Source organism: Papio anubis, chromosome 1 (assembly GCF_008728515.1).
Source record: "Papio anubis isolate 15944 chromosome 1, Panubis1.0, whole genome shotgun sequence".
Classification (NCBI taxonomy): Eukaryota; Metazoa; Chordata; class Mammalia; order Primates; family Cercopithecidae; genus Papio; species Papio anubis.
In genome coordinates, this window is record NC_044976.1 from 133,470,783 (window position 1) to 133,493,801 (window position 23,019).

At 53.6% G+C, this 23,019-nt stretch overlaps 1 protein-coding gene across 7 annotated transcripts in view; it reads right to left on the minus strand.

Annotated features, from left to right (window-relative positions):
* OBSCN (obscurin, cytoskeletal calmodulin and titin-interacting RhoGEF) overlaps positions 1–23,019 on the minus strand; it is a 168,874-nt gene that overhangs the window by 44,135 nt on the left and 101,720 nt on the right. For all 7 annotated transcript variants that reach the window (XM_031655026.1, XM_031655024.1, XM_031655022.1 and 4 more), the window contains 17 exons: positions 22,241–22,437; positions 21,977–22,052; positions 17,665–17,937; positions 16,486–16,752; positions 15,438–15,710; positions 14,552–14,827; positions 13,683–13,970; positions 13,261–13,542; positions 12,179–12,552; positions 8,656–9,526; positions 7,291–7,569; positions 2,760–2,838; positions 2,381–2,505; positions 1,914–2,111; positions 1,166–1,198; positions 797–895; positions 413–631 (listed from right to left, as the gene is read on the minus strand). In XM_031655026.1, coding sequence (XP_031510886.1) covers positions 413–631; positions 797–895; positions 1,166–1,198; positions 1,914–2,111; positions 2,381–2,505; positions 2,760–2,838; positions 7,291–7,569; positions 8,656–9,526; positions 12,179–12,552; positions 13,261–13,542; positions 13,683–13,970; positions 14,552–14,827; positions 15,438–15,710; positions 16,486–16,752; positions 17,665–17,937; positions 21,977–22,052; positions 22,241–22,437 — 4,209 coding nt within the window. The remainder of the gene's footprint in view (positions 1–412; positions 632–796; positions 896–1,165; positions 1,199–1,913; positions 2,112–2,380; positions 2,506–2,759; positions 2,839–7,290; positions 7,570–8,655; positions 9,527–12,178; positions 12,553–13,260; positions 13,543–13,682; positions 13,971–14,551; positions 14,828–15,437; positions 15,711–16,485; positions 16,753–17,664; positions 17,938–21,976; positions 22,053–22,240; positions 22,438–23,019) is intronic.

Sequence of the window (23,019 nt, forward strand, 5' to 3'; positions counted from 1 at the left end):
CCTCCGAAGCCCTGAGCAGGGGCTGTGCCCAAGCTCACCTCCCCATCCCACTCTTGGCCTGCGGTCACCCCAACAGTGATGGGAGGAGAACAGGGGTTCTCCTGTCCTCAGAGGGGCTGAGCAAGGCCCAGGATGCAGGGGGCTTCAGGAAAAGTCCCTGGAGCCGGCGGTGCAGAACCCACGGGTCCTGGGCCCAGAGGGGACTCTGAGGCTCAAAACCACCAGCACCACCAGGGCCTGACCCGTCTTGGGGTCTCCCTGGTGCTGTCAGAGAATAAGAAGAGGAAGGAGGGGGTCCCACAGGGTCCCAGCCCAGATGGTGGTGATGGGCAGTGTGCCCCAAGGAGACTCCAAAGCTACCCAGTGCCCACCTCCCATGCCCCAGCCCTCCACCCCCCCACCCCCTACTCACAGCCTGAGACACGCAGGCTGGCGGAGCAGAGGGCCTGGCCGGCAGCGTTGCTGGCGATGCACGTGTAGGTGCCCTGGTGCTGCCGGCCCACGTCCAGCAGGACCAGGCTGTGCTGCTGTGCAGAGCTGGCCATGGTGTAGCCTGGCGTGTCAGGGCCAATCCACAGCACACCCCTCTCAGCCTCCTCCCTGAGCCAGTGCACGGTGGGCGCCGGGCGTCCTGGGGCGGGCAGGAGGTGGTAAGTGCACTCCGCCAGGAGCGGGGCCTCTGGAGGTGGAGCCCTGTCTGTGGCCCTCCCTCAGGATGATGTGAGTGGGGAGGGGGCACCTCTGTCCCATCCCCCAGGGGTGATCTTTCCACAGCAGGGGACAAGAAATGCCTTACCTTCTACCTTCACGGAGAAGGTGATGCTGGAGCCTTTCTTCACTTTCTTGGGGGTGAACCTCTCCAGCATTCGGGGTGGCACCAGCTGCTCATGCACATCTAGGGGGCACAGGGTGGCTGGCAGAGACCTTGGCACAGTCCCTACCGCCTGCTTCCTGGCCCTCGATGATGTCTGCAGGCCCCCAGGTGGCTCTCCACAGCCAGCACCTGGACAGCACCACGCTGTTCCCTCGGCTGGGCTGTCTCCTAGGTGCGCCCTCCCTGAGCCAGCCCATGGCCACCCACACCTCCACTGCGGTCAGCCCTAGGGTCAGGCCCTCAGCACCCATGGCCACCTGGCCTCTCCCTGCCCGTCTGGGGCTGCCTCACCTGATGCAGGCTTCTCTTCTGGCTCATCGGGGCCTGAAAGAGGCACTAGAGTCAGACACCTAGCACACACAGGACCCCGCCACAGCTCCTACTCAGCGCTGTGCGGGAGCCCAGCAGTTCTACTCCCTGCAGTGAGGGAACTCAAGGGCAGCGCTGCTCCCCAAGCAAACGTCCTAACCCCTGCCTGAAACCTGGGCCATGAAGCCCTGCAACTTACACACTCTGGTGACAGAGGCAACAGGCTGCATGGACCAGACCCAATGCCCCACCACCCACCCTCACCCTGCCACAGACTCTGTGGCCCCACACTGGAACCAGCACACAACCAAATAATGCTGCCCAGAGCAGCAGAGGACTCACACCTGGGGACGCTGGGGAAAGCTGCAGCAGTGGCAGGACGGGTTTGGGTGAAACTTGGAATGAACTCTCAGTGCTCAGAACTTTTTGAACAATAAGGAAGTAGGGTCCTCTAGTCCCAAGCTACACTGGCTCTGGCTGTGCATGGATTTACCTAGAGCCTCAATGTTTACCCACTTTCCTGGGTCAACTTCAACCTCCAGCCTGCCCATTAGTCAGGACAGAGGGCTGCACACCCGCTCCCTGAAGGGCCAACTTCTGGCCACCTGTGCCACTTTGTACCAGGGACCCCCGCTGAGGGCCTGATATGGCAAGGTGTGCAGGGGATGTCAGCCCTGGCCAGGATGCTGCCCAGGGCCCAAGTCTCTGCCCGGCCCCTCAGAGCACCCACCTTGGACCAGCAGCCGGGCAGATGAGTAGGCGGCACCCATGGCATTGCTGATGTAGGCCGCATACTGGCCAGAGTCCTCCCGAGTGACTGAGATGATCTCCAGGGTGTGCAGGGTCTTTTTGTCAGTCATGTGGATGTGGGCAGATGCGGTCAGGGGCTGGCCATCTTTGAACCAGTATAATCTGGGAGCAGGGTAGCCTGGGCCACGGGAGGGGGAGTGGTCAGCCTGGGCTACCACCCACGGGCACTGTGTCCTCCAGATGGGAGACAGATGAAGGCCTGGAGAGAGGGTCCCTCAAACACCCCCACACCACCAGTGATGAAGTATCGGCCTCCAGCACCCAGGCAGCAGGGAGAGTGACTGCCTGACCCTGTTGCTGGGGTCTCCTTTCAATTGTAGCTGACGGGGCACGGCTCCTTGGCCTCCATCCTGCCATGGCTGTGTCCCCACTCCCTCTCCCTCTCACCTTTCACCTTGAGCTGGAACTTGGCCAGGCGTGTGCCAGGGGCCACCTGGAGGTCTCTCAGTTCCTCCACCACCTGGGGCAGCTGGCCCTCATCAGTGGTGGACTCTGTTCCCTCCTGCTCCCGGCTGGCAGGAGAACAGAAAAGGGGTCAGCCAGAAAGTAGGGCAGTGAGGGGAGCAGGGCGGGAGGGGTGCTGAGGGGCTTGGGCATGGATGACGTTGGAAGCCCCTGTTTGCTGACAGAGACCGCCAGGGCTTGGAGGAAGGCTCCAGGATTGGACGCTGTCAGACCAAGCCCTGCCCTCACCCAGCAGCATCACTCCCCAAGAGGCCCTGCAACGTCAGTCCGTGGGGCACAGCCCACCTCTGGCAGCTCCTACCTGGACAAGTAGCCTTGGGCACTGAAGTAGGATGAGGTCTCCGTGGCATCCGCTGCAGTGTCATAGTCTGTGCTTGTCACTGGGGAAGGAAGAGGGGAACTGGAGCAAGGCCTGCCATCCCATCTGCCCCAGCACGAGCTCCTGCACCAGGATGGCCTCGGCCCTCAGAGGTCCTGACTACAGAGCCTTGCCTGGAAGCCACTTAGATTTGGGAGCTAGGAAGTCATAGGGGGAATAGTGATATTGTAGCCTCTCCACCCCCAGCTATTACCAGCCCCATACTTCAAGGCCTATAACTAACTACAAGCCTCTTTGACACGACAAACTAATAACGAATGATCCAGAGGCCTCAGAAGAAACAGAGATAGTGGTAGAACCTTCCAGTTCCATCCTACTAGGGAATAATGGGATGAAAAGATACAGGTCTCAAACAGCTAGGACTTGTGTTTCTAGTCAAGATGGAGTGACTGAGGTTGGACTTACCCTCTTTTATGGACTAAATGTTGAGATGCCCCCCAAAGACCATATGCTGAAATATTAACCCCCTATGGATGAAGAGATGGGCCCTTGGGAGGTGATTAGGTGATGAGGGTGGAACTTCCATGAATGGGATTACTGCCCATATAGAAGGGACCCCAGAGACCTCCCTCATCCTCTTTCTATCATGTCCTTGAATGATGTATTTTTTTCTTCTGTTTTATATATATATATATATATATATATATTTTTTTTTTTTTTTTTTTTTTTTTTTTTTTTGAGACGGAGTCTTGCTCTGTCGCCCAGGCTGGAATGCAGTGGCACGATCTTGGCTCACTGCAAGCTCCGCCTCCCAGGTTCATGCCATTGCCTCAGCCTCCCGAGTAGCTGGGACTACAGGCGCCCGCCACCATGCCAGCTAATTTTTCGTATATTTAGTAGAGACGGGGTTTCACCGTGCTAGTCAGGATGGTCTCGATCTCCTGACCTCATGATCCGCCCACCTTGGCCTCCCAAAGTGCTGGGATTACAGGCGTGAGCCACCGTGCCCGCCCTCTTCTGTAATAAATTTATAATCTTCTTCTCTACTTGCTATTAATCCTATCCATTGGATTTTTTATCTCTGGAAGTTCTACTTGGGTTTTTAAAATATATTCTGTCTCAACATCACTAATCATCAGGGAAATGCAAATCAAAACCACAATGTGATACCACCTAACTTCTGCAAGGATGGTCATAATTTAAAAATTAAAAAACAGTAGATGTTGGTGTGGATGCAGTGGTCAGGAAACACTTCTACACTACTGGTGGGAATGTAAACTAGTACAGCCACTATGGAACAGTGTGGAGATTCCTTAAAGGACTAAAGGTAGAACTACCATTTGTTCCAGCAATCCCACTACTGGGTATCTACCCAGAGGAAAATAAGTCATTATTTCAAAAAGACACTTGCATACGCAGGTTTATAGCAGCACAATTCACAACTGCAAAATCATGGAACCAACCTCAAATGCCCGTCAATCAACAAGTGGATAAAGTAACTGTGGTATATATATAGGATAGAATACTACACAACCATAAAAAGGAATGGATTAACAGCATTTGCACTGACCTGGATGATATTGGAGACTATCATTCTAAGTGAGGTAACTCAGCAATGGAAAACCAAACATCATATGTTCTCACTGATAAGTGGGAGCCAAGCTATGAGGATGCAAAGGCATAAGAATGATACAATGGACTTTGGGGACTTGGGGGGAAGCATGGGAGTGGGGGTGAGGGATGAAAGACTACAAATAAGGTGCAGTGTATACTGCTCAGGTGATGGGTGCCTCAAAATCTCGCCAATCACCACTAAAGAATTTACTCATGTAACCAAATACCACCTGTACCCCAATAACTTAACGGAAAAAGTAAAGAACTGAAAAATAAATCTTGAGAGATAAAAAAATTAAATAAAATATATTCTATGTCTCTACTTTTCTTTTCTTTTTTTTTTTTTTTTTTTTTTTTTTTTTGAGACAGAGCCTCACTCTGTCACCCAGGCTGGAGTGCAGTGGTGCAATCATAGCTCACTGCAGCCTCAACCTCCCAGCTCAAGCGATCCTCTTGCCTTAGCTTCCCAAGCAGCTGGGACTACAGATGTACAGCCCCATGCCTGGCTAATTTTTTTGTATTTTTTTTGTAGAGACAGGGTCTCACTGTGTTGCCCAGGCTAGTCGTGAACTTCTAGGCTCAAGTGATCCTCCTGCCTAAGCCTCCAAAAATGCTGGGATTACAGTCATGAGCCAAAGTGCACCAGGCCAGGACAGGGATTTCCTAAACATGGGAAACAAAGATGAGCCCTATGATTGCGCCAGTTTCCTGCCTTGAATTTGTAGACTCAGGGAAGGGAAACTGAGGTAGGTCCCAGCAGACTCCTTGAGATGAGAAGATGGAGCTCAGAGTCCTGGGAGACTAAGGCAGCTAGAGTTCACAGACAAAGTGCTGGAGAAAAGAAAGCAGTACAGAGAAAGGACCTGCCTCAAGGACTCAGCAGAATACTGATTAGCATTTGCATGTGAGGAAAGACCCACCTGAAAGGATTAGGGGAAACAGTACCAGGAATAGCTCCTGGTTCTACCAGTCAGACTAGAAAAATTCCTAACTCAAAGGGCATTGAGTAGAGTACTCAGGAAAGTTCTTGCCTCAGCAGTGGGAAATAATTAGCCCTAGACTGAGCACTGCTCTGGAGCCACCAAAGAAATCATAAAAGCTAGGCCCCAAAGAATAAAATCGCATCCAAGTATCTTCACTGTATCCCAGAACAAAGCTCAAGAAGATCGGCAGAAATACAAAATATCCTAACAGGGTAAAGTTTACAATGTCAGGCACTCAATCAAAGATCACCAGACATACCAAGAGACAGGAAAAGATGACCCATAAAGTAGAAAATAATCAACTGAAACCAACCCAGAACTGATGCAGATGTTAGAACTGGTAGAGGAGACATGAAAACAGGTATTAGAATTGTATTCTCTGCATTCAAAAGGTTAAGTAGAGATGTAGAATATATTTTTAAAAACTCAAGTAGAACTTATAGAGACAAATAATAAAATGAATGAGATTAATAGGATGGATATTACAGAAGAAAAGACAGTGGACGTAAAGGCATGAATAAAAACTATGCAAAATGAAAGATACAGGAATTTTTTAAAGTGAAAAGAGCATTAGTGAACTGTACACACTCCATGTGACTTAATACACAGGTAAATGAAGAAAAGAATATTTGAAGAAATAATAATAATACGTCTTAATATACACGTAATTGAAGAAAAGAATATTTGAAGCAATAATGGTCACAGAAATTCCAAACTTAATGAAAACTCTAAACCCACAGTTCTAAGAGAGTCAACAAAGTCCAACCTCAACAAACATGAAGAAAAGTACACCAAAGAACATCATAATCAAATTACTCATAACCAGTTATTTTTTAAAAAATCTTAAAAAAATACCTAGAGAATTTTTGTGAAGAAAGAGATAAGCTGATCCTAAAATTCATATGAAAATGCAAGGCACCCAAAATAGGCAAAACAATCTTGAAAAAGAAGGAAGTTGGAGGACTTACCCTCCCAATTTCAAAACCCAATACAGAGCTACTGTAATCAGGACAGTGTCGTGCTGGCATAATGAAAGACATTTAGATGAATGAAACAGAATTTAGAGTCCATAAATAAACCCATACATTTAGAGAAAATCAAATTTTGACAAGAATTCCAAGACAATTCAATGGTGAAATAGTCTTTTCAACAAATGGTGCTGAGACAACTGGGTATCCACATTAAAAGAACAAACTTGGGCCCTTACTTCGTATCATATACAAAAAAAAAACCCAAAAAAACAAAAAAACAAAACAAAAAAACCTCAAAATGGACCAAAGACCTAAATATATGAGTTACTATAGGCATAGGTGTTTAACTCTTTATAACCTTGGATTAGGCAATAATTTCTTAGAAATGACAACTAAAGCACACGCAACCAAAGAACAAGTAGGTAAATTGTACTTTATTAAAATTTAAAACCTTTGTTGAGGCAGGAGGATCACTTGAGGCCAGGAGTTTGAGGTTACAGTGAGCTATGATTATACCACTGCCCTCCAGTCACAGTGCCATGAACCATTCACCATGCCCTTGAGCTTCTCCTGAGAGGCTTCCTGATCAAGCCATCTGACAGCCTTCAAAAGGGACCTCAAGGGAGTGGTTGGGGTAGGCTGGACTCACCCTTCTTGACCCCCTCACCTTACTCCATGAGGTCCACTTCCAAACCTTCCTGGGCCTCTGTTCCAGCCAGGATGCCTCTCACAGAGATGAGATCCCTCAACCCCTTACCCCAAGGGGCTCCAGACTGGGGGCCTGTCTTGGCCCTAACTCCCAGAGAGCTTTCCATCAGCCACAAGACTCTGAGGCCCCAAATCCTGCCTGGCGTGAGACGAATGCTCTCTGAATCATCCTCAAGACCAACTCAGGAGCCCCTACACCACCCACCCTGGAGACACCAAACCAGACGCAGTACTCACAGTCCACACGGAGCTCAGCCTTGGTGGAGGAGACACCCACGCTGTTCTCAGCCAGGCAGCGGTAGACACCCATGTCTGCTGGCACCACGGCTGTGATGATGAGCTGATGGCCACCCTGTTGATCTTCATTAATCATGTAGTGGTCATCCTCCTCCAACAACTTCCCATCCTTGAACCAACGCACACTAGGCATGGGCTGACCTCTCACCACACAGTCAAAGCTCACAGGATACCCATCCTGCACTTCTTGGTTCTGCAACTCGGTCAGGAACACCGGGGCTGGGATAGATGGGTGATTTAGCCCCAGGGAACAATGATCATGTCCGGCTGCCACATACATGCAAGTTGCCACCAGATGAATGGTTTGACACATATGATGTACAGAGCAATCATTCATATGGGAATGTTCATAGACCCTGACAGCTAAAAAGAATGGTATCTTTGCCTGCTAAGCTTCTCTCTCTTCCTTGTTCTCTAAGAATTCTGTTTGCCAGCTTGGTTCCCAAGCTGCTCTGAGGCAAAAGCGATAAAGGGCTGGAAACAGGGAGGAAAAGGGAGGTAAAGCAAAGATAAAGACTGTGTGGCCTGTAAGTCCAGGAGGAGCAGGTGAGGGATTTGCAGCAAGGCAGAGGCTCAAAATTGGAGAGAAGTTTCAAGAAATAACACTGTGGGTCACTCATCCTACCCTCTCTAACATTCCTAGAGAGATACAAGTAAATAAGGAAATGGCTTTTTAATTACTCCTAGATGCTGGAATGGGAAACGGTAGCAGACTGGACCATGAGGAGTGCAGCATTTTATACAGGTTTCAGAGTCTCCTTTTTAAAAAATTCTAGAGTGAACACAAATGACCTTTGAACAACATGCATTTGAACTGCATGGGTCCACTTATGTGTGGATATTTTTCAACCAAACTGGATAAAAAAATACAGCATCTGTGGGATGCAAAACCCTGTATAGCGCTGACTTTTCATATATATAGGTTCTGCAGGGCTGATTTGGGGACTTGAGTATGTGTGGATTTGGGTACACATAAGGGTTCTAAAATCCATCCTCTGTGTATACCAAGGTAGAACTGCATTCCCATTCTCATTTCACAGATGTGAAAGCTGAGGCACAGAGATGCTAAGCAGCTTCCCCCAAAGCACATAGTTAGTAAGAGACAGGGTTGGAGTTCAAATTCAGCTCTATTTAACTTCAAAGTCAGGGCTTTTCACACCTCAGTGGGCTGCACCTGCAAAGAACCCAATGGTGGGCACGGGTAACCCCTTAAGCTTGCAGCAGACTCTGGATCCTTCTCCCCTGCCTCTCCCTGCCTCTGCACCCTGGTTTGTGACCCCAGACCGAGGCTGTGTGCAGACTCACCAGCATCAGAAGTCAGTAGGCTGGGCAATGGCTCTGGAGGCACCACAGGGGCGGGGGCCTCTTTGCTGATGCGCATCTCTACCCTCCGAGGCCCCTCCTCCACCAGGTTGATCTGCACCCCAATGCCCAGTGTGGCAAACATCTCCTGGAAGCGAGTTACCGCCTGGCGGGCCTCGGTGAGTGCCTCAAAACGGATGCAAATGAAATGCTCATCTTCGCGGTATGTCTGCCAGTCCGCAGGCTCCTCTGGCTCTGCAGGGCCCTCATCTGCACTCAGGAAGAGCTCCTCGTCTGAAACCTCAGCCGGGCTTTTGGTGCGGAAGAGCCGGTGCAGCCGCCGGGCAGCCCGGCGGAAGGCATCGTCCAGCTCACCCCCAGAGGAGCTCTCGGCCTCACTCTCTGTCCCACTGACCACCACGCAGGCACTGTGGGCCACCTGGCCAAACTTGTTGCTCACCTGACAGGTGTAGCGGCCAGCATCAGCATGGCCCAGGCCAGTGATCAGCAGAGAACAGGTGCCATCCCCAAGCTGGTCGATGTGATGGTGCCGCCCATCGGTCAGCTCCACACCATCCTTCAGCCAGCAGGCTCGCACATCTGCCTTGCTGGCCACAACACACTCCAGCCGCAGGGCATCCCCTACCTGTGCCTCAGTGTCCCCAAATGTGTGGGAGAACATAGGCCCTTCCTGCTGCTTCATCTCCTTCCGGACCTTGTAGCCCTTAAAGGCGGCCTGGATCTTCACAGCTGCCTTGTCCATTGAGGGATCACCCAGGTCTTTGGTGCTCAGGTCTCCCAGCGGTGGGCGCACAGCAGCCAGCGGCTCCTGCTGCTGCTGTGGCTTCACAGAGGGGGCTGCTGGGGCCCCAACCTGTGGGCACAGAGCCTGACGTCATGGTGAGATAGGGAATCTGAGGCCAGGAACTGGGCACGACTGGTGTGGAACGCATGGCAGGGGCAGCTCCAGGTCTTGCTCCAGTATGCCCTTTTTCCTCCTACCAATTGGACCAACACTAGCTTCAATTTGACCTAGATGTCTGACAGCACCTTCCAAAAAGCAAGCCCACTTCCTGGAAATCACTTTACACAATCACTCAGACCATGATGAACAGGGTTGTGAAGAACACCATGAAGAGACCAGTTCCAACTCTTCAGGCAAAAGTTTTTTTGTTTTTGTTTTTTTTTTTTTCTTGAGACGGAGTCTCGCTATGTCGCCCAGGCTGGAGTGCAGTGGCCGGATCTCAGTTCACTGCAAGCTCCGCCTCCCGGGTTTACGCCATTCTCCTGCCTCAGCCTCCCAAGTAGCTGGGACTACAGGCGCCCGCCACCTCGCCCGGCTAGTTTTTTGTATTTTTTAGTAGAGACGGGGTTTCACCGGGTTAGCCAGGATGGTCTCGATCTGCTGACCTCGTGATCCGCCCATCTCGGCCTCCCAAAGTGCTGGGATTACAGGCTTGAGCCACCGCGCCCAGCCAAGGCAAAAGTTTTAATGGTCAGATGTGTATATGAATGGATGGATGCAGGGTGGATGGAGAGATACATCAATTAATGGATGGTTGAATGGGAGAACAGGTGTATGGATGGATGGATAGATGGATGGGTGGGTGGGTAGCTGGTGGATGAGTGAATGGTTATACAGATGGTGGTATGGGTAGATGAGTGGGTAAACAGGCTGACAGACAAACAGACGAACAGGTGAACAAGTACAGGAATAGATTATGGACAAATGGTGGATGGATGGGTGAAAGAGTAGGTGGATGGATGATAAACAGCAGATGGATGGAGTTGTATGGTTGTATAGGTGGGTAAACAGGCTGACAGACAAATGAATGAACAGGTGAACAGGTGCAGGAGTGGCAGATGGATAGTAGATGGATGGATGAATGGAATGGAATGGAATGGAAGGATGGTGGGTAGATGGTAGATGGATGGATGAATAACAGGATGGTGAGTAGATACATGAATGGATAGTGGGTAGATGGGTGCATGTCAGATAGGAGGATGGGTGAATAGATGAAAAGAAGGAAGGATGGTAGTATACATGGATGGACAAATGGAAGGATGGTAGATGGATGATGAATGGATACATGCATAGATGGACAGATGGAAGGATTATAGAAAGATGATGAATGGACAGATGGTGAGATGGTGAACAGATGATAGACGGATGAGTATATAGATGGCAGATGGGTGAATGCATGACTAGATGGAAGGAAGAATGTGTGCATGGATAGATGGTGGATGAATAGATGGAACAAAGGAAAGAAAGATGAACATATGGATGAATAGATGGCAGATGAAGGAATAGATGAAAGGAAAGAAAGATGGACACATAGACGGGTGGATGAAAGAAAGAATGAATGCATGAATGGATGAATGAAAGAAAGGAGGAATGGATACATGGATGGATGGATGGATGGATGGATAGAAGGAAGAATAGACAGATGCATGGATTGAAGGATGGATGGTGGACAGACAGAAGAGAAGAAATGCATGCATTGATGGATGGATCGTGTATGGATGGATGGAAGGATGGATGAATGGATGGATGGATGGTAGATGGATGATGCATAAACAGATGAAAGTAAGGAAAGACAGATGTATGAATGGATGGATTAGGTAGAAGGATGGAAGGACGGAAAAATGGATGCCTGAATAGATGGATGGCAGTTGGATTGAATAGATGGATGGTAGTTGGATGAATGAAAGGATGGGTGGATGCATGGATGGATGGATGCATAGATGGATGAATGGTGGATGGGTGGATGGAAATGAAAGAGATAGGATGGATCATGGATGGCAGATGGGTGGATGAGGGGTTTAGATGGATGGATGGAAGGAATGAATGGATGAATGGTGGATGGATGCATAGATGGGTGGATGAATGGATGCATGAATGAGTAGATGAATGGTGGATGGATGCATGCTTGGATGGATGGATGAATGCTGGATGGATGGATGGATGGATGGGTGGATGGAATGGTGGATGGTGGAATGGAAGGAATGGATGGAAGGAATGGATGGATAGATGAATGGTGGATGGATGGAAGAATGGTGGATGGATTGATGCATGGATGGGTGAATGAATGGTAGATGGATGCATGGATGGATGGATAGATGAATGGTGGATGGTTGGATGAATGATGGATAGAAAAATACATGCATGGATGGATGAATGGTGGATGGATGGATGCATGGATGGGTGGATGAATGGTGGATGGATGCATGGATGGAGAGATAGATGAATGGTGTATGGATGAATGCATGGATAGAAAGATGCATAGATAGATACATGGAAGAAAGGAAGGAAAGATGGATGAATGGATGTATGGATAGATGGATGAATGGCAGATGAGTGGATGAATGGAAGAAAAGATGGATAGATGAGTAGATGCATAGATGGGTGTATCAATGGCGAATGGATGAATAGTGGATGGATGGATGGATGGATGGATGGATGGATGGATGGATGGATGGTGAAGGTCTCAGACCTCTCCTTGCAGGGCAAGTTGAGGGGGCTCACCTTGCTGGTCAGTGGTGAGGTGCCTTGCCTCCCAGCCTTCTTGAGGTAGGTGACCAGGGAAGGGGTGCCTGCCCGGGACTCATCATCAGAGCTGGTGTGTGAGAGGTCAGCCTCTCCAGTGCGTGCCAGCTCATCAGCCGTGGAGTAGCCTTCGGAGAGATCAGGTGCCACCTCCTCTGCCTCCTGTGGCAGGTGCTGTGAGCGGCCATCCTCCTCAGGCAGCTCGCTAATGGAGTCTAGCGTGGGCTCACGGCTCATGCGACGTTTCCGAGCCAGGGCCTCCCATAGTTGGTGCAGGTCACCCTCCTGGGCTGCCTCAAGGGGCAGGCTGGGCTGAGGAGGCGCCTCATCCACAGAGGCTGGGCTCAGCGCCACTGAGGAAGGCAAAAGACTGGTCAGTGGGCTAGTTCAGAGCCATCAGCCCAGACCTCAGCTGCTTATCAGTATGTAGCTGGACTGTGGCCTTGCTAGGCCTCTACCCCCACCTGGCACTAGCTACTTCAGATGGCACAATCTTTGCAAGTCTCAGAGCCTCTGAGCCTTGGCTCCCCCACTTTGAATGAGGCCACAGTCTACCTCCCTGCACAGGGTATGTGATGACTGGAACAGGAAAGGACTCTGCAAAAGCAAATTGGGCTGATTTGAGCCCTTCTGGCCCTGCTTCTGGGATAGAGTGCCTAGACTCATGGGGGTGCTGGCTGCCATGCAGGGAGGATCAGGCTCAGAGTTCAGGGGACAGGCCTCAGAGTGTGGGAGGGCTCGGAGCACTGGGGTTTTCAGGGGGTTCAGAGTACAGGGGATGTCTGTGTGCAGGGGCCCAGAAGCTTAAAGGGACCAGAATAGGAGAACCAAGGGCTGCACCACCCAGAACCTGCTCAGGGACAGGCAGGCTGGCCTAGGCCATCAAGACTCTGCAACATGGGGTTTACCACATCTCCCTGCGCAGCCTCAGTCTCTCCTATGTGATGGGCCTCAAAAGGACCCTCAGCCCTTCCCTAAAAGAGCCTGTGAGAGGAAGGCCAAGCTGCACCCCCACACCAAAGCTCCCCACCCTGGAACCTGGAAGGACAGGGATGACGCACCCTGGAAGGTGGCAGCCGCGGGGCAGGTGGAGCCCTGGGCTGGGCCACAGTGGTACTCGCCCTGGTCTTCTGCCGTGAAGCCCCTGATCACCAGCATCTGTTGCCGACCCTGGGAGACCACCTCGAACCGCCCACTGGGCTGGATGCGCTCCTTTCCCTTGTGCCAGATGACCTCGCCAGCCTCAGCTGCCACCTCAAGCTCCAGACAGACATCCTCACCAGCTGCCACCTGCCGGCTCTCAGGGGCAGAGGGCTGGGGAGGCACAGGCTTCGGTGGCGTTGCTGGGGAACAGCATTCACGGACAGAAGACAGGCTCCATCAGCAAAGATGCACCCAGGGTGCAGGCCCCACCCCTGGGGACCCCTCCCTCTTCCAGCTTGTGGGGGCTGTGAACTCCCCAGGCCCCAGTGAAGCAACTCACCAAGCCGCACAGTCTGGGGCAGGTGAACCGGTTCCCCAGCACCCACTGGGCCCACAGCTGCCACACGGAAGCGGTAGGTCTCCCCGGGGGCCAGGTCATCCACCACACACTCAGGTCCAGGAACCAGCTCGTGGCACAGCCGCCACTGGCCCATGGCCCCCTCCTTCACCTCCACGCGGTAGCCACAGAGACCACCGCCTCCATCACTTATGGGAGCTGCCCAAGACAGTGTCACAGTGTGGCTGCTGCAAGCCACCACTTCAGCATCCTCTGGGGGGTCAGGGAGGCCTGGGGAAAAGGGGAACCAGTCAGGGGGGTGGCTCCCTGTCGGCACTAACAGCCCCTCTAGAAGCCACTGGGCTCTGATACTGGTTGCAGGTGGTGTGGCTGCACCCGAAGGCAGCGTGCTGCTGTACCTAGTGGCCCAGCCCGTCTCAGGGAGTGAGGGATGCTGCCCAGGCCCCGTGGTGGCGCACTTGCGTGTCACATGGAGACTATATGTGTCCAGAGCCCACCCAGTGTGGAGAGCCCCTGGTGGTCTCTGCACCTCCTGTCTCCCCAGAGCTGGGCTCAGATCTGCATTAGGAGTTGGGGGAGCTGAGGGGGAGGTGGAGCAGAATGAGGGGACTTTGGCCTTATGAACCCACAGGGTGGTAGACTCATGCATCGTTATGCCTGGCCAAGGGCAGCCTCCCAGACTCCCATGGCCAGGCCCATATCTGCAGGCAGTCAACCCCAAGCTCTGCAGTGGGCAGATGCTGCAGAACCCAGCCCGGGATGGTCACCCACAGACCCACAAGCTCTGGAAGCCAGGCGGGCCCCAGACCCGACCTGCAGGGGAGGGAGAAGGGAGCCCGCCCACCACCCACCCAGCACGGTGAGTCGCGCAGAAGCCACGGCGTCACGGCAAGCGAAGGTGACCTCCCCGGCATGGAGGAGCTGGGCGCTGCGCAGCAGTAGGGCGTGGTGACTGCCATCGGCGGTGACAGTCCAGTCGGCGTCATCCGGCTGCACCGCGGCACCATTGATGTACCAAGACGCCTCTCCCACGGGCACCACCTCGCTGAGCGTGCAGGTGAAGAGGGCCTGCCCACCGGCCCGGACCACCACGTTTTTCAGCGGCTCCAGGATCTCCAGGCGCCAGCCTGCGGGTGTGCCCGAGGAAGGGGTGTGAGGGCAAGGGCCGGAGCAGGGCCTGGACTTCAGACCCTCGCTTCTTCCCACCTGCGTGGGTGGGAGGGGTCTGGGAGGCCGAAGCTCCCCACCTGCGGCCCCAGCAAACCCCTCTCTCAAAGTCAGCCCAGCCTCCCACGGGAGACACCTCTCATCTGGCCCCCAGTCATGCCTGCCTTCAACCCAGCCTCCTGTGGGTCCCAGAGACCAACACGTCCCCCTCCTGGCTCCGGAGAGCCTCTGGTCTCGGCGCACGGCGAACACACCGTGCACCCCTCCTGAGCCTCGGGCCTAGGGCTTCCACCCACTGCAGAGCGGGTGGCTCCCAGCCTCAGGTGGGAGGGGCCGGCCCCTGGCAAACCCTGCGCTTTGTGCCGCTCCCTTCCCCGGCTCTGCCAGCAGCACCAGGGCCTCAGCGCCTCAGCGCCTTTGCAGCGCGGGTGGCCCAGCCTCCTGCAGGAGGGTCTTGGAGACTGATGTCCCCTTTGCAGCTGCAGCCCCCAGCCCCGCCCCCTCTGCCATCCGCCCCCCGCAGCCTCTAGTGGGATCTGGCCCCGCCCCGCACCGGCACAGCGCAGTCACCTCGGACCGTGAGGAACGCGGACGTCACCATATCCCCAGCCAGGAAGGTCACCCGGCAGCTGTCTTGAGGCCGCAAGTTTTTGAGCAGCAGCAGGTGGCGCAGGCCGTTCTCAAAGTAGACCACCTCGGCGTTCTCCGAGGTGCGCACAGGTTCGTCGTCCAGCAGCCAGGTGTGGGCAGCCACCTCAGGCTGGGACAGCTGGCACTCGAACAGCGCCTCGCCGCCCTCCAGCGCCTCCACGTTCTCCAGCCCCCGCACCACTGTGTTCTTGGCTGCGGGGAGAGGGAGGCTCAGACCATGCCTGCGCTTCCAGGATCCCCACGTCCCTTGGGAGTGTCCTGAAAACTACAAAAAGTCAAACAAAATGCCCCCTCCCCAGAAGCTATGTGGAGGGGGGCACTCAGTGTCCAGGGTGGAGCCACCGTGCCTGCCTCTGTAGTCACCCAGCCCCCCCCCCCCCCCCGCCGCCACACCATGCCCTGCCCACTTTGGCACTGGGTTCCTGACCTCACAGGTGAGAAACCTCACAGGTGTTCACGAGACTAGAAACTCGCCAACTGCACAACTGGGCTTAAACACAGCCATGGGGCTCAGAGCCATGCTTTACCTGCCATGGCCCCACTGCAGCTTCAGTGTCTGGAAACAGCCCCCTTTCTCTGCACCCCCAAACAGAGCTACTAGACCTGCTGCCTGGCCCCTAGGATGCCATGCTCAGACTCACAACAACCAGAGACCTCCTCCCTAATCCACTGCCCTCCTCCGCTCTCCCCTCCCTTTCTAATTCTCTTGTGGGTTCACATGTAGGAGTCTCGAATTTGGCCACACATTCTTCATGGAAGCCACAAGTTCAGCAGCTGTGCATGCCCCGCCTACCCACAGCTCAGCTCCTGGTGTAGCGAGTTTGCCACCTATGTGGCCTGTTTCCACCTGTCCGAGCCACCTGTGTCCCAGAGCCACCAGACACTGCCTGCCATTCCACTATCACTGCACAGCCAAAACTGTGCCAAAGCTGCCCCGGGCCTGGGGCTGCCCACCAGGCGGCCTCACCTTGCACTTGCAGCAGGGCCACTACGCGGGTGCCCGCAGCCTCACAAGAATAGATGCCACTGTCACAGGGCAAGGCCGGCCTGAAGGTCAGCCTGGCCACGTTCCAGTCCTGCTCTATGATGACACGGTGCCCATCCGTGCGCACCTCCCGCTCGTCCATCTTCCATGTGGCCTGCACAGGCCGTGAGTACTGGCAGAGGAGCTCGGCCGAGCCACCCTCCTCCACGGCCAAATCCTGCATGGCACTGACCACCTCCACCACGGGATCTGTCGGCCAACATGCCGGACACACATCAGCCCCTGGAGCTGAGCCACCGCAGCCATCCCCACCCTCTGCTGTCAGCATTAGAGGCTTCAGCGGCAGCAAGCGCAGAGCTGTGGCAGGAAATGGCAGAGCAGTGACCAGGGAAGGGGGCCCACCACGACAGCCCAGGGCTATCCACCGCAGACACACCTCACCCCCACCCATGGGAGACAGCACTGTCGGGCTTGGTATCTTTCCAGGGGAGCCCCTCCTGGTCCCCTTTGCCTCTACCTCCCTCTGGCCCTGGGCACACTGCCCCAACAGGGACACAAACCCTCCAAAGTCCCCCCACCCCATGCCCTCTGGCCCTGGCTCAGGAGCCAGAGCCCCAGCCCAGCTTGCCCCTTCTGCAAGGACTCTGCCATCTTTCTTGGGGTCTCTGTCCCATCTCTACTGTACAAATCCTGCTCCACAAATGGCTGTGTGCCCCGGGACTCAGGTGAACCTTCCACATTTTCTTTGAGGGTGTACAGGGGGCAAAGCCACCATGTAAGTCACTGGGAGGGGACTCCCATATGGCCAGCTCTTTCCCAGAAGGGCATAAACCTAGCCTAAGCCCACAGCGGAGGAAGCAGGTGACAGCAGGGGTAGACTCAGCAGGGGCTGCTTTTGGCTACACAAGGGACTGGGTTTCATGGCTGGGCACTTGCGGCCAGCAAGGTGATAGCCAGTAGGGCATGGGTTGGTGTCCAGCTACACCACTCCCTAAGCCCAGACTTCTCATCCACCCTCCATACCCACCTGTGCCACTGTAGGCAGACAGCATGCATAGAGTGGTGCCTACTCTGTGGCCCTGGGGGCCAATCCCTAATCCCAGGAGCCCGCAGGAAGCATACAAAAGTGCCAGCATGGCAGGGGTTGCCATCGGCCAATACCTTTCATCAACAACTTGGCCGTGGAGACCAGAGGCCCTGCGCGGAAGGTGACAGTGCCAGAGTCGGCCACCCCCAGGCCTGAGAGCGTGAGGGAGTGAAAGATCCCGTCTCGCACAGTGATGGCACTCTGGGGGCCATCCTGTAGCAGGGTCCCATCCAGCCACCAGCGGGCCTCCGGCCCACCCGCGTGAGACACCTCACAGGAGAACGTGGCCACCTCCCCTGCGAAGACATCCACATTCTGCAAGCCACGTACCAGGCATGGCGCTGCCTCTGCACAAGAGGGTAAGAAGGAGGGCGAGGCTGGGACACCCTGGAATCCACAGGACTGGGCCACTTTAGGGTTCACTGGTGTGGGGGTGTGGCACAAGAATAGATTGTGTCTCTGCTCCTAAAGCCCTCAGAAGTTCCTGAGTGTTCATAATGTACTCCTTTGACTACACCTGAGTTTATGCTAATGATGTGGCTCAGGTAGGGGTCCTGGACAACATCAGAATGGACCTCTAGAAAGGCCAAGTGTTTAGAGGGTTGGAACTTTCCTACCCTCCCACCTCTAGGAAGGGGAGAGGGGAACAGAGATTATGCTCTATAAAAGCTCTTGAATGAGATTTGATGAGTTCCCAGGTTGATGAAGATATGTAGGTGCTAGGAGCATGGCACACCCAGAAAAGGCATGGAAGGTCTATGCCCACCCCCACCCCCATCCTTTGCCCTTTAAATCTTTTCCACATGGCTATTCCTGAGCTGTATCCTTTATAATAGCTGCTCAATACAAGTGTTTCTATGAATTCTAGGAGCTGTCTTAGCAAGTTAATCAAACTCAAGGAGGAGAAGTGGGAACCCCATTTCATAGCTGTTCAGTCAGAAGTGTGGGTGGCGTGGGACTTCCCACTGGCATCTGAAGTGGGGCAGTCTTGTGGGACTGAGCCCTTAATCTATGAAATCTGACTCTCACTCCAAGTAGAAAGTATCAGAATTGAAGTGTAGACAGCCAGTTGCTGTCTGCTAGAGAATCGCTTGGTGTATGGCCCCCGCACATCTGGTCACAGAGTGTTCTGTGCTATGAGAGTATAATAGGAGAAAAACAGTAAGTGTGTTGTTCTGTAGAATTGGTGTCAGAAGTAGGACTTGGCCAGGCACAGTGGCTCATGTCTGTAATCCCAGCACTTTGGGAGGTCAAGGTGGGAGGACTGTTTGAGCCCAGGAGTTCAAGACTAGCCTGGGAAACATAGTGAGACCCCATGGAGGCATGTGCCTGTAATCCCAGCTACTCACCAAGTTGAGGTGGGAGGATCGCTTGGGCCCAGGGGGGTTGAGGCTACACTAAGCTATGTTCACATCACTGCATTCCAGCCTGGGCAATAGGAGACCCTGTCCCCTCACCCCCACCAAAAGTGGGACTTGCTAGAATAGCCTTGGGGCTAGTAACTGGTACTGGGGCCACCCTGGGGTCTGCCAGAGCAGGCATCACCCAGACCAGGAGGGTGACCTAGGGTTATGGAATAGAAATCCACCCAGGCAAGCTGGCCCACCCTGATCACAAAGGGAGACACAGAGGCCACCCACAGTGAGCCCGTGGAGTGGCTCAGCCTCAGCTCATAGACCCGCACCCCCACACACCCCTTCAGAACATGCCTGGTTTCACCCACAGGAGGCTGATGACAGGCACACATGCCCTTCTCAGAAGGCAGAATGGACAAGCTCCAAGCCCCATGGCTGGGGTTCTTTCTGGCATTTGGTGCCTTATCTGACCCAATGTGGGTTGGATAGGAGAAGCCACAGGGCCTCCTACTGTGAGCAGATGGGAGTTGGCCTCAGAAAGTGAGTTCCCTGTCCCTGGGGGTGTGGAAGCAGATGCTTCTCCCATCCCAAGAGGGCATTTTGTCCAGATGTCCTCCAAGGCCCCTTCAGCCCAGAATTCCAGGGCCCTTATGTGGAGTGGCAACTGCTCCCTGCCTGGTCACACAGCAGGGCCCAAACTCAAGGAGCTGCCCAGACATGTTTGTGGTCACTGCCTGCCCTGTGCCTTCCACACTCTCCTCCTCCCTCCCATCCACCTCTCAGATGGAAACTCAGTGTGGTCATGTCAGATAGAACTTGCCCAGGCTACTGCTGCCCACACAGTTGAACCCCACACCACACAGGCAAGGGAGGAAGACAGAACCAAAGGCTTATTCCACCACCTGCTGCCTGGAATCGTGCAACGGAGATGCCGCCCTCCATCCTTGCTTGCCCCTGAGTAACTTCCCGAGACCATCCTGTGAGCCTCCTCACAAAGAGAGAGAAACTGCAGTTGGCAAAGCCCAGACAATACACTTCCATCCCATGGGGTGAGGAAGTGTCGGTGGGGAGAACTTACAGAGATACCAGCCACCCATTAGGACAACACCAGGCAAATCAGCCCCTGTGCCCACCCAAGCAGGCCCTCCGCTGGAAGCCTCTCCATGCTCTTCCTCATGTGTACCACTGACACCCCACCACCAGCTCCTGGTCTTCCCTTGACTGTCTTCCCCAAGTGCACATCTGACCACCTCCTCATCTTGCCCCACCAACTCTTCATTCTTGTCTCCAGCAAGTTCCCAAGTTCTTCCACCATACCACCTAAAACCTACCTAGGTCTGAGATGGGCACCCATTTACACACCTGTGCCAGGGCCCTCACCACAAGGTCACAGCCAGATGTCTGTATGTGAGTCAGCTCACCCAGGCTGAGAATACCTCACCTAGAGAGGGGCCAAAGCACAGCCCAGCTCCATGCTGCTCCATACAGTTGCCCACTCTGATGAACATACCAGGCCCCTGCTATCCTGCCCCTGCTCAGGACACCTGGGAAACTTCCTGTCTTCACCATTCAACTTGAGGGCACTGGCATCTGGAACCTTTCCCAAACCCACAAGTGACAGAACTGACTGCATCTGTCTCCTTTTAAAGACTTGGGAGTGGGAGGTGGTACCTAGGATGAAGGACACACTATCTCCATGTCCAACTCCTCCAACAGATTGGGGATCCCCTGAAGGCAGACTGCATCTGGCCCATCATGAGGTTCAGGACTTGCTAAAGGGTAGGAGCTTAGAGAGTATATTCTATGGTGAATGAATGGATAGCAGGTGGATTGTGAATGTATGATGGATGGTGGATAGATGGTGGATGAATGGAAAGATAGCTGAATAGTGGATGAGTGAGTGATGAATACATGAGTGGATGGGGGAAGGGTAGATGGATGGTAGACAGGTGAATAGATGGATGGATGGGTGGATGGTAGATGAATGGAAGGATGGGTGAATGGATAGTGGATGGATAGATGGATAGTAAATGGACGGATAGCAGATGGATCAGTGGGTGGGTGGATGGATGGTGGGTGTGTGAATGGATAACGAATAGACGAATGGAGGATGTATAAATGATGTATGGATGGTGAATGGGCAGATGGATGGATGAATGGAGGAACAGCGGGATGGATAGATGAATAGTAAATGGATGGATGGTGGATGGGTGGATGGTGAATGGATGGCTGGTGGATGGTGAATGGATGGATGGTAGCTGTATGGATGACTGGATGGATTATGAATGGACTGATGGACAGATGATAGAAGGATGGATGATAGATGAATGGCCAGATGATGGATGGATGGTGGATAGCAGATGGATGGAAGGTGGATAGGTAAATGGATAAATGGATGAACAGATGGATGATGAGTACACAGATGGGACACATTTGAGACCTAAAGGCAGGACAGTAGGGGAAGAACACTCAAGGACAAGCACTCAGGGATGACCAGCTCTGGGTGCAAAGTATGACCCAGGCTGAAGGCTCCTAAAATCTTGTTTGCGTGCTTGCCCAAATCCATACACTTGTCATAGGCATGCTTTTGCATCTGCACCTTTGAGCCTGTCAGGCATGCAGATGTGTGTAAACATAGATGCACTGGCATGTGCATGCATCCGTAGCATAGGAGTAGGCTTTTGGAGGATGGAAGTCAGGAAGGTCCTGCCTCCACCTTAGGGCCCAAGTCTATGGCAGCTGGGCCCCCCATCTCCCTCCCGCAGGTGGCATTAATCCTGGACAGGGACCCCACACACACCCTGGAATTTCTCAAGACTACCTTCACCAGCCTACTCGCCAGTGACCTCTCTGGTCCTTGGCTTCAGTGGCCAGGGGTTGGAAAATTGCCAGCCCCAAGACAAGATCACTGTAGGAAGTCTTGGGTTTCTGCCCCCTGCCCGCTGACAGCTGCCAATGGGTGGGACGTTCTGGTGCCCAGGAAGCTGGGCATCTGCAGGCAGAGTGACCGGTGTGGAAAGGGGCTGCCCACCTGTGACTTTCAGCTGGGCCTCAGAGCTACACGTGCCCACGTGGAAACTGACAGTTCCAGCATCTTCAAGGGTCACCTAGGAAGCAGGGAGAGACATGCTTGGCCCTGAGAGCCCCCATCCCGACCAGGAGGAGCCCAGCCAGCTTGCCAGACCTCAGTGACAGGAGGTCATCACTTCCCCAACACAACCCCCTGGTGGAAGACCTTCCTGAATGGAGTTGGAAGCATTCCTGTCCTGGTACACTCAGGTCCCAGAGGCCTCACCTTGTGCAGGGTAAGCAGGTGGAGTGTGCCCTGCTCCACAGTGATGTCATTCATCTCGTTGTCCTGCAGGGGCACCCCTCCTAAAGCCCAGCAGGCTTCCTGGCCTGAAGCTCTGGATAGCCGGCACTGGAAGCTGGCATCCTGGCCCTCACTGAGCTGCACGTCCTGCAGGGGCTCCAGGATGGTCACCTCAGGAGCTGGACACAGGGGAGGCATGGGTGTCAGCCTCAGCGTCTGAGGTGCCCCCTCAATCAGCACAGTCTCATCGTCCTGGGAGTCCATCCCTGGGTATCCTCCCCCACGCACAAAGACATGCACATGGGGGCCTGTTCTCTGCTCCCCACTCCAGTTGCAGGCAGAGTCTGCTCTAATGGACAGTGGATGGGTGAATGGATCAATGGAGGAATGAATGGATGGATAATGGGTGGATGGATGGATGGCTGATCAATGGATAAATAGATGGATTGTGGATGGATCGATGGATAATGGATGGATGATGGATGGATGGATAGTGAATGGGTGGATGAATGGGTGAATGGTAAATGGATGAATGAAAGGATGGATGACGGGTGGATAAATGGGACTAGCGTGAGAACTAGAGGAGATGGTGCAGATGACTGAGGGCTGGGAGTGGGCTATGGTTTGCAGTGGCCCCGCCACGAGGGCCAAGACCCAAACTCCAACACTGTGTCAGCCTACTGGAAGCTCACAACCACCTGCCTCACTAGCCTGACTCAGCCTACTCTCCTCTGACATCCTGGGGCCACCCTGAAATGCCA